We start from the raw sequence: 11,895 nt of genomic DNA, 5'->3' as shown, positions 1-11,895 counted from the left end.
ACATGACTCTCACAGACCTTCTCAAAGGCTCTCAACTTAGCATACCTAATTATTAGAGGTGGAGCGGTACCTGTTTCTGTGATTTTGACTAGATAGACAGATCATCTGCAGAGATATAGCTCCTCATGTACTCGCCTATGGTTATAACTGTTTATAACTAGGTATGACCGTGTACAAAATCAAAATCACCTTACATATACAGTTAGTTCCAGTCAAAACAGCCCATAAAAGTCTGTCAGTGCTATCAATACTTGGTAAAACTGTAATACAGAAACCAGCTACCCCTCTGAATGTACACATAGTGCTGTATTGCTGTGTATTCTCCGAAAAATAGTTATTATACGGGATGTTATATAAATACCAGAATTCCTATAATATCCTCCAATATTCTATATGTGGAACTTAATATGGTATTTGGGTTGCGATAACATTTTGTTTGCATTGACATTGAGGATTTGAGCACACTTTTTGAAGCATCTTGCCATTGGCTATACCACTCCCATTGTCATATTTTTGGTCATTATTATTTTTTTTACACTTTGACATTACACACGTTGTTCCACTGATCCATCCACGACTACAGCAACACATCAACAATACTTAGGCCTATATCTAGCTATATCCCTCTCATTACAAACGAGACTCATTATAAAATTGGAGTTGAGTGATACAAAATAAAAGTGCAATTTAGCTGACAAATGCATGTTGTAACAATGGCTCCTGGCTGTCAGTCCGTCTGTGCGACAGCTGATGATGCACAGGAGTGCAGATTTGAAAACACTAGCGGGTCTGTTACAAAGTTGCTTTAATGTTGCTAGCTTTAGTTTCTGAATGAAAACTGGAATTGTGGGCGTTTTTTATTCAGCAAGGGATTGAGAATATTTTCCTAGTGCAACACATGCTAGTTGGAACATATTTTAGACTCCTCAGCACGACCAGTGTCCGCATGCTGGACACTATGGATAATAATCACGAAAGCCAGCTCTGCTACTGGTAAGTGAAGCAAGCTAGCTAGGTAGCTAGCTAATTTAGCAAACAGATAGTTAGATCCACACACGCATTGCTTGCAGATGTGCATAGCTGAGGAACGCTCAACTTTAATTGAATAGAACCACCAACTTTTTCCTCATTTGTGTTGCTCAACTGGATACGTAACGGCCTTGACGTACTAGCTACTGTGGGGATCTATTTTCTCATAACTGGATGTGATGCCTAGCTTAGAAAGAATGCATTAATCATTAAACATAACAGGTTTGTACTGTACTGATATAAATTGTTTCACATAATAAGCTGTGATTCATGTGAGGAGCTGTTAGGGAGTAGGGGGAGATAAGAACTTGTGTCTCAAATGTCTCACATACACGAACACTGCCTTTTTGTTAAACCGCGCTCAAGGACTTGTACTGCAAAAAGGTGCTGACTCTGTAGGTTATGATGATAACAACTTATGCCTGGCAACAGTGTGCAACGGTGGAGCGCCAAGGGGCTGGGACCAGCCTGTGCGCCAACGGATAGGCTGAGTAAGTCTAAACCATGCTCAGTCTCTACTCTGATTGGCCAGCAGGGAGCGGGAACTATCTCTGTCAGAGTATTTGAAGAAGAACTTAGAACAATGGATCAGTTCTCTGTCTGCCCTGCGTGGTATTTCAGTGTGCCCGTATACGAACCATCATACTTATCATACATACATTTTGCATATAATAAATTTAGCTTGGATTGAATATCTCTTGATTATGTTTTCTCTTATTCCAATACCAGATTTGAATTACGCTATTTCTAACACTACGTAAACAAAGATTCAATTGTCACAAGCGAATTCGTGCTGAGTTGAGCAACACAAATTAGCAAAAAGTCAGTGGTTGTATTCGATAAAAGTGATTAGAAGTATGAATTTCAGCACCCAGCGGAAGGATCTTAGTTGTACAGAAATAACAGATACAGATATGCGTTTACAGAATTGACTGATGGTGACTCAATGTTGTTACTAGCAAATCACGCGACCATTTATCAATACTCAACCCCGCCTTGATTTAAGAGAATGAAGTTGAGCGTTCCTCATCTAAAATGTGCATAGCCTACAGGTGGGTGATTAGCCTACAGACAAATAAACGTTAATGCACCTACTTGCAAACTTTGCTGGAGTTGCTAGCTGGCTAATTGTTTTCCTCTTGGATGTTGAGTTTACTATTGCAACCTTTTGATGGCAAACGTATTGTATAATTCAATCCTGCTATAGAGGTTTACCGCTAATAGGTTACAGTAGAGTCGCCTACATGCTTGCTGTAGGCTACAAGCAAACGAGAACACCAGCCGTCTGATACTGACTGATCAAAGGGTGGCTGGCCCAGCGGCCGCTTTGAGAACTTTTAGATAGAGCACATTATGACGTCTTGCCTGGGTTTGTTTATATTATTTATTCCCTGGGTTTGTTTTGACAGTTTGATATTTCATAAACAAAAATGAGACTTACTGAGTTTTAAGACCAAAAAAAATATGCTGCTATGAGACTCCATGTGTAAGGCTGCTACTCGGCTTTATGCTGGGGAGGAGGAGAGGGGAGGAGGAGAGGGGAGGAGGAGGAGGGGGGGGGGGGGGGGGGGGCATGGTTTACAGGGAGGGTCTTCTCCATGGGGAACAACCAATGGGTGAGTTTCCCTGTCGATCCTGCTTTTTGTTACACAACCATGGGATTTCAACATTAAACATAACAATTACATCATTAATATAACTAGCTATTCTCTCTTGGAATTTGAAAAGGCAAAATTTTCCTATCAAACGTTCCAGCTGTCTTGATATCCTAGCAAGAAACCATATTGATATTGCAATGCTCCTAGAAACACACCTGCGCCATAAGGACGCATATAGAATGCAGAACCAGTTGTACAAACTGTCTGCTTTTTCATCAGCGCCAAACAAAACTGAAGGTGTAATCATAATGATACATAAGAAACTCAAAATCACCATCTTGGGTAAAGACCAAAACCAAGAACGCAGAATCACTTTCCTTAAATGTATCCATAATGGAAAGAAAATGTACTTTATTAATGTGTACGCTCCAAATTCATATGATATTACATTTTTTTATTGTCTGAACAGCATATTGTTAGAATTAACTGAATTCCATCTGGTTATCCTACATTCTGTGATCAATTTGAAATTGAACCAAATGAATTCATAATGATCAATACAAATTCAGTCGATGACCCCCGGATTCTATGGGATGCCATCAAAGGTTTTATTACAAATAATGCAACTGCATTTGCATCTGGGTTGAATAAATTACAATTAAAGAACATCAGAATTGGAAATGTTGTTAACTGCATTAGAGCGTTCTCAACAAAAACTATTTTCAGAGCAGGTAGCTATTTCCAAAGTCAAGACCGAACTTAAATGTATTGATAAAAGTGGGTTTGTTAAAAATAATTTATCCTCGAATAACCTCCGTCGACTATTACAGAGCCTTCAGAAAGTATTCACACCCCTTGACTTTTTCCACATTTTGTTGTTACAGCCTGAATTTAAAATGGATTACATTCAGATTTTTGGTCACTGGCCTATACACAATACCCCATAATGTCAAAGTGGAATTATGTTTTTTGAAATTTGTACAACTTAATTAAAAATGAAAAGCTGAAATATCTTGGGTCAATAAGTAGTCCACCCCTTTGTTATGGCAAGCCTAAATAACTTCAGGAGTAAAAATGTGCTTAACAAGTCAAATAATAAGTTGCCTGGTCTAACTGTGTGCAATAATGGTGTTTAACATGATTTTTGAATGACTACCCCATCTCTGTACCCCACACATACAATGATCTGTAAGCTCCCTCAGTCGAGCAGTGAATTTCAAGCACAGATTCAACGTCAAAATCCAGGGAGGTTTTCCAATAACCTGCAAAGAAGGGCACCTATTGGTAGATGGGTAAAAAAAAGCTGACATTGAATATCCCTTTGAGCATGGTTAAGTTATTAATTACACTTTGGATGGTGTATCAATACACCCAGTCACTATAAAGATATAGGTGTCCTTCCTAACTCAGTTGCCGGAGAGGAAGGAAACTCTGGGATTTCACCATGAGGCCAATGGTGACTTTAAAACAGTTACAGAGTTTAATGGCTGTGATAAGAGAAAACTGAGGACGGATGAACAACATTGTAGTTACTCCACAATACTAACCTAATTGACAGAGGGAAAAGAAGGAAGCCTGTACAGAATACAAATATTCCAAAACATGCATCCTGTTTGCAACAAGGCACTAAAGTAATACTGCAAAAAATGTGGCAAAGCAATTCAGTTTTTGTCCTCAATACAAAGTGTTATGTTGGGGCAAATCCAATACAACACATTACTGAGTACCACTCTCCATATTTTGAAGCATAGTGGTGGCTGCATCATGTTATGGGTATTCTTGTAGTTGTTAAGGACTGGGGAGTTTCTCAGGATAAAAAATAAACTGAAAACCTGGTTCAGTCTGCTTTCCAACAGACACTGGGAGATGAATTCACCTTTCAGCAGGCCAATAACCTAAAACACAAAGGCAAATATACACTGGACTTGCTTACCAAGAAGACAGTGAATGTTCCTGAGTGGCCGTGTTACAGTCTTGACTTAAATCTACATGAAAATCTATGGAAAGACCTGAAAATGGTTGTCTAGCAATGATCAACAACCAATTTGACAGAGCTTGAAGAATTTTGAAAAGAATAATGGGCAAATGTTGCACAATCCAGGTGTGGAAAGCTCTTAGAGACTTACCCAGAAAGACTCACAGCTGTAATCGCTGCCAAAGGTGCTTCTACAAAGTATTGACTCAGTGGTGTGAATACTTATGTAAATGAGATATTTCTGTATTTCATTTTTAATAAATTTGCTAACATTTCTAAAAAGATGTTTGCACTTTGTCATTATGGGGTATTGTGTGTAGATGGGTGAGAGAAAAAATAGATGTAATCCATTTTGAATTCAGGCTGTAACACAACAAAATGTGGAAACAGTCAAGGGGCATGAATACTTTCGGAAGGCACTGTAGGTACATTTACCTCTATCAAGGTGTGAAGAAGGTATTTAACGTATGTCCAGAGACCACTGGGCATTCCCAAAACATATGTATATAGGTCCCGACTGAACCAAGAGTGCAACCGTTGCAAAGATTATCGCCAGAGAGTTTCATCTGAAAGCGGCGATATGGTGTATCTAAACATTTGTGAAAACATTTTAAATGAATTAACTGGTGAGATGTTTTTGATGATGAGAAAACATTGTTCTATATCACCTTCCAGTTCAACTGTTCTCCAAAACCTAGGAGTTCTCTGTTCCAGATGGAAGTGACCGCAGGTTACGTTTGGAGTAGAGAGTGGAGACCAGGCCAACAGATTTGGGAGTATTCAAAAGAGTCTCAACTAGGGAATGGGTGGGGTGGCAATAAGGGAATCCCAGGGTATTCCATAGGCTTTGAGAGCCGAGCAGAGCATAAGGCTAAAAAAATAAGGAAGTCCCTGGGAGATTATATGATTCTTTGAGGTCTTGAAAAGTTCGAAGACCTGAATTGTCAAAGATGTCACTGAGGGTGAAAATATTTCTACTAGACCACTGAGGAAAAACAAAGGGTTTTGAGCCCGATAAATGTAGGTTATTGTTTCATAATGGAAAATGGCTGAGAAAAGGGAATGAGACCATGAGATGTCTGTTAGCCTGTCTCCACACTTCAACTTCATTAGCAATTATTGGACCCATTCGGAGACATATAGATTTTTGTATACAGCCAGAGAATAAGAGGTATTGTAGCCTAATGGGTTTGTATTAATCTATGGGTCTTTTCTGTTTAAAACAATTACCATTCATATGTCTTTAATGCAGGGTTTGATCTAAACGTCAGACGCTATCGAGTGGAATGGTTACTTTCTATGTTATAGAGTGGAATGGTTTTTCTGCTGGTGTATCATGAGGTAGCTCCTCTCTGAGAACCTCTTTCCGCAGTGCGTACAGACAAAAGGCCTTTCTCCCGTGTGGACCTTCAGGTGCGTCTTCAGCTGGTGCTGGCGGGAAAACCTCTTCTCACACTGGGGGCAGCTGTAGGGTTTCTCCCCTGTGTGGACCATCTGGTGCCTCTTCAGGTTGCAAGCCTGGGCGAAGCGCATGTGACACTGGGTACAGCTGAAGGGTTTCACCCCTGTGTGGACCCTCTGATGGATCTCCACCTTCTGGGAGCAGCTGAAGCCTTTGTTACAGAACGTGCAGAGGAACCGTTTCTCTTTATTATTGCCTGATGTGGCTCCCCCTCCCTGCGCCTTGGCACTTTGATCTTTTGAGTTCAATACCTGATCGAAAAGGATGCAGCCATGTGAATCGGAAGGCCCCAATGACGTGGACACTGGGTCGCGATCCCTGAACACGTGTAAAGGGGAGTGGGTGGCGACATTTAGATTTGTCTCTAAGCTTTCCCTGTAATCTAAGAAATCTTTGCTGTGTGAGTGTCCATCTCCTATGTGACTATCTGCATTCCATGTAGGAGCGTCGCCCTCCACTTTCACAGTCACTTCATCTACGACTATAACCTCCCCTTTCTTATCTAGGCACCCTTCAGAGTATACACTACTACTGTATCCGTTCCAGTCCCCTCTAGACAGATCAGTCTGTGTCTCTAAACCCAAGGATATGTGGCCAGGGTCCATCTCTGTAGCGTAAGAACAAGACCGATCATCAACGCCAGTGTATAACGCATCACCATCTCCACAGGAATGAACCATCCTCTGGCTCTGGTGAAATTCTGGTAAGTACTCTGAAGCAGGAGCAGGAGGACAGCCCAGTGGCCCCAGCCCCAGTCTCTCTGGGTCAGATCCTGTGTGTAAGAGCCTCTGTGCTACAGTTAAAGTCTCTGTGTCTGTCTCTGACGTGAGGACGGTGTTCAGCGTTCCACTGCTGCGTCGGGTCCTGGCCTGGGGCGCAGTGGCGGTGGCAAGGTCCTCCGTGACTACAGGGGGCGCCACTCCACCCGCTGCTCCCATCTGGATGTCTCTGTTGTGTCTTGGGTCCTCTCCTTCATTCCTCTCCTGCTTGACCCCAGGACCTGCAGCCTCTGCATCTGTAGACTGACAAGCAGAGAGGAGGTTATTCCCGATACTTGAGTTGAATTGGATAACAATGTCGTAGAGAAGTCTCACAAGCTCCCCTATGCAGATAAATAAGGATGTACATGTAAGCAAATTAATAGCTGAGGGGAGCCTTTCTGAAATAAACGGGTCACATTTTATGTACTGTAATTTTTTATGTTACACTACGACACTAACCTCTATCACGATAACATGCTGGGTTGAGGTTCCACTCCCCTCATCTATAGCTATGGGTTGGTCATCTCTCCACACGTTGTGTCCTGCTGGCTTCACAAAGCTCCTGTGGCCTCCAGTGAGATGTCCTTCAACTAAGAAAGTGATTGGGGGGAAAGAGGTGGTTAGGTTAGCTACTGTCAATGCTCAACACTATATTGTACACTATTGACACTGTCTACAATTGGCAAGGATGTAAAGTAACATTTCTCATAACTTCTAGATATACATTTATTGATTGATAGATTATGTTCCATGCATCACATTATTTTAATTGAGTATGATAATAGGACATTCCGTAAATCAATAATCTGGTTAGAATATGATGTCTTTGTGCAAGAAGAATTTGTTCTTAATTTACCTGCCTGGTAAAATAAATAAAACATTGTTAAGTAGCTAAATAATGAGGGGAAGTATTGCATACTATCCAAAAACTGACCAAGACCCAATTCTGAGTAACACATTTGAACACATGCGCTGACGGGAACGGGGCGACAAGCCCCGCAGTCTCCGCCTTCTGCAAAATGTACCTCTCGCCATTCCTCTGTAACGGTCGAGGATCTTGACACTACCGGGACGACTGGCGAGGACGCGCTCTCGCAATGTTCTCTCTGCACGCTCACGTGCCACCTTCAGTTCCAGTAGCTGTAGTTTCCTCCGCAATGCCCTGTTTTCTTTCTGGCTTTGAGTTATTTCCAAACGAAACACTGCATAGTCGTCGTCTACGAGTTTACAGATCTCTGCCACGGCTGAATTCGCTAGCACCTCCATGATGGAGGCTATTTGATTGTGAAAAACCATACAGTTAGCCATTGTTAGCTAACGTTACCCAGATAACATCTATCAACCAAGTCCTGTCTCCAATGCGAATAAAATACTACCTGGGGTAAGTATGTGATGCTATGCAGTTAATTTAGTCATATTTTGAGTTCCATTGTGTTAATACACGTATAAATAACAGCAATAAAAACGCTAAAGTGGAAATTGTTTTTGGTCCTTGTTACCTTCCGTTTACACTGAAGAGAAAGCATGTTATTGGGTGGCGTCATAGCTCAAAGGGTGTGGCTAAGTTAAAAGTGTACGCGTGCTTCTCTTTGAACTACGGTACTGCTACATCAAACCAAATAGTCATGATTTGTCATTGCTATCTGGAATCCTTGGGACGTCGGCCACCCTAACCTTAACCAGGGTTGCCAGGTCTAGCTATAATTTAAAGCCCAATGACCCCTGAAAACTGCCACAAGGCCTGAAAACTAGCCCAAAATGTATTTGCGCAACAATAAACCCTTTTTCAATAACATTATCGAGTAAATTAAGAAGGAATATCAACATCATTTTTAATGACCTGGGTAGGCTAAGAAGCAAAATGTGTGGACTTTCCCCCATAACACAAGCACGTGAAGGAGTTCCATAATAACTTTCATTTCAAATTTCCACTCGCGCAGCGATCCAGACCCTAGAACTGAGCATGAGTAAAACTCTTTGCTTGATACTGTTACCCATAAGAAAAGTCGACATTAGAATGCAGTTTACTTTAAACCACCGCTGAGCTAATTTATCTGAAGAGCTCTAGTGCACCTAAAGTTGTTTTCCAATGCTTTGTCGCTGTTATAGCAGTTCCGGCGCGTTAATATGTTGTATGGAAAAAGGGTGTCTCTATAATGACCAATCTAAATAGCCTACCTACAAATGGTAAAAAGTTGTCACGATGTGCGCACGTGCTGCTCGGTCTCCTCGATACAGCTGCAGCACTCTCTCAACCAGAACTCTCAACGCACACACCCCTATGGCTCTCCACCATTCACTCACTCATTCACTCACATCCTGCTCAATACCTGATAGTCAGCAGCAGCAGATCACAGTGAAATAATTTATATTTTGATATGAGAAATGCTATGGCGGCCGAGGTGCAATTTAGAAGTAGCCCAAAAACCAATACATTTTCACCCGCGACATTGCTTTCAAAGTAGCCCAATTTACAGGAAAACTGCGAACATGGCAACACTTACCTTAACCCCTACCCATTTTAATGTTCAACTTCAATGTGGTAGGGACGTCCCAAAGATTCCAGATAGCAATGACCATTCATGATCATTTCCTTTGAAGCTCAGCGCAGACTTGTTTAGAAAAATTACCGTAAATGATCTGAAAAGAATGGCTGGCTATATCCCATCGGTGGCAAGGACATAAGGACATCAAAGGAAGCCAACAAAACTAAGACCAATTTTAATTCTAAATGATAAACAAGCAAATAAAAAGTAAACATAGCAAAAGGACATGATTTCTCATTTATTTACAGATTTGATCACCTAAGTAAAGGAACAGGTACCACTGTTATAAAAGTGTTATAAAAAGAGGGGGACATATTGGTTATGAATTGAACATAGACAAAAACAAATTTGGAGGGGAAATATAGTGTTACATTTCAATGACAGTGTTTTGGCCATGCCAGCACACCAAACAACAAGTCTATATCATGTGAGAATATAAGCGTACCTTGAGCCCTATACTACATACATGGTTTGAGGAGTTAGTGAGGTAACTTTGGTCAACTCTGAGTTCAATTCGGGATAACCGGTACAACGAAAGTGGCTCACCTTTTAGCCAGGTACATTTCTATGGCAACGAATCCTTCAGAACTAACCTTCTCCCGGGCAGGCTAACTCCATTTATCCTGAATGAAGTGTCTGAGCTGCGAGTTGAGGACCAATTCAATTAGATTTCCTACCTCTCACAATGATTGCGTCATCATCCCCTGCATTTGAGGAAGATTACCGATTTAAATATTTTATTAATAAAACAATTATTTTTTACTAAAAAATGATAAAATACCTATCATATTACACATTTAGTAATGCCAGAATGCATTTGAAACTTCAATCACAGTAAAACTTGTGTATGACTTAATACAATTATTTGTATTGATAGAAGTGGGAAAAAAAGGTGCTCGTGCATTGATAAGCACACCAAAGGCGGCATTAAGTAATCCCCGAGCCGACTAGGTGAAAAATCTGTCGATGTGCCCTTGAGCAAGGCACTTAACCCTAATTGCTCCTGTAAGTCGCTCTGGATAAGAGCGTCTGCTAAATGACTAAAATGTAATGTAAATGTAAGTAATAAAATAAAGACGGCACTTCAACAAGCCTATTTCACACCATAGCCTGCTGAATTTGCAAGATACGTTTTCTTTCATTTTGATTTAGGCACAATCTCAGCATTGTCTCAATGAAGAGTTCGGCATTCGAGTAGCCACGTGCGACATCATGCACGCGCAGTTACAAACCTGCTAGAGTTAGCAGCAGGCGGACAAGCAATATCCACTGTCGTAGTATGGATGGAGCCTGACCTGAAATGTGAAGCTAACTGAAGCAGGCTAGCTTTAGAAAACCCAGAGTCGATCTAGCTTCAATCGTAGTATATCCATCAGATGCTCAACTGAGGGACTTAGTAATAAAATAAAAAAACTCTTACCCCAAGACACTCCACATGATAACTATAATAAGGTTCCCAGATATCCCGTGTGTACAGTGGGGAAAAAAGTATTTAGTCAGCCACCAATTGAGAGAGGCCTGTAATTTTCATCATAGGTACACGTCAACTATGACAGACAAATTGAGAAAAAAATCCAGAAAATCACATTGTAGGATTTTTAATGAATTTATTTGCAAATTATGGTGGAAAATAAGTATTTGGTCACCTACAAACAAGCAAGATTTCTGGCTCTCACAGACCTGTAACTTCTTCTTTAAGAGGCTCCTCTGTCCTCCACTCGTTACCTGTATTAATGGCACCTGTTTGAACTTGTTATCAGTATAAAAGACACCTGTCCACAACCTCAAACAGTCACACTCCAAACTCCACTATGGCCAAGACCAAAGAGCTGTCAAAGGACACCAGAAACACAATTGTAGACCTGCACCAGGCTGGGAAGACTGAATCTGCAATAGGTAAGCAGCTTGGTTTGAAGAAATCAACTGTGGGAGCAATTATTAGGAAATGGAAGATATACAAAACCACTGATAATCTCCCTCGATCTGGGGCTCCACGCAAGATCTCACCCCGTGGGGTCAAAATGATCACAAGAACGGTGAGCAAAAATCCCAGAACCACACGGGGGGACCTAGTGAATGACCTGCAGAGAGCTGGGACCAAAGTAACAAAGCCTACCATCAGTAACACACTACGCCGCCAGGGACTCAAATCCTGCAGTGCCAGGCGTGTCCCCCTGCTTAAGCCAGTACATGTCCAGGCCCGTCTGAAGTTTGCTAGAGTGCATTTAGATGATCCAGAAGAGGATTGGGAGAATGTCATATGGTCAGATGAAACCAAAATATAACTTTTTGGTAAAAACTCAACTCGTCGTGTTTGGAGGACAAAGAATGCTGAGTTGCATCCAAAGAACACCATACCTACTGTGAAGCATGGGGCTGGAAACATCATGCTTTGGGGCTGTTTTTCTGCAAAGGGACCAGGACGACTGATCCGTGTAAAGGAAAGAATGAATGGGGCCATGTATCGTGAGATTTTGAGTGAAAACCTCCTTCCATCAGCAAGGGCATTGAAGATGAAACGTGG

General features: G+C 41.3%; 1 protein-coding gene across 1 annotated transcript; it reads right to left on the bottom strand.

Annotated features, from left to right (window-relative positions):
* Positions 1-5,348: 5,348 nt before the first annotated feature.
* On the bottom strand, positions 5,349-8,318 carry LOC311110332 (uncharacterized protein). The gene is made up of 3 exons (XM_084188877.1): positions 7,851-8,318; positions 7,285-7,415; positions 5,349-7,086 (listed from the first exon to the last, which is right to left on the bottom strand). Exons 1-3 carry the CDS (start codon positions 8,131-8,133, stop codon positions 5,905-5,907), a joined length of 1,596 nt encoding a protein of 531 aa, XP_084045003.1. The 5' UTR covers positions 8,134-8,318; the 3' UTR covers positions 5,349-5,904.
* Positions 8,319-11,895: the final 3,577 nt, after the last annotated feature.

The sequence above is a fragment of the Coregonus lavaretus genome, assembly GCF_964263955.1.
Source record: "Coregonus lavaretus genome assembly, contig: SUPER_35_unloc_3, whole genome shotgun sequence".
NCBI lineage: Eukaryota > Metazoa > Chordata > Actinopteri > Salmoniformes > Salmonidae > Coregonus > Coregonus lavaretus.
Note: the sequence above shows the minus strand (reverse complement) of the source record. Positions and strands in the feature narration are given on the sequence as shown.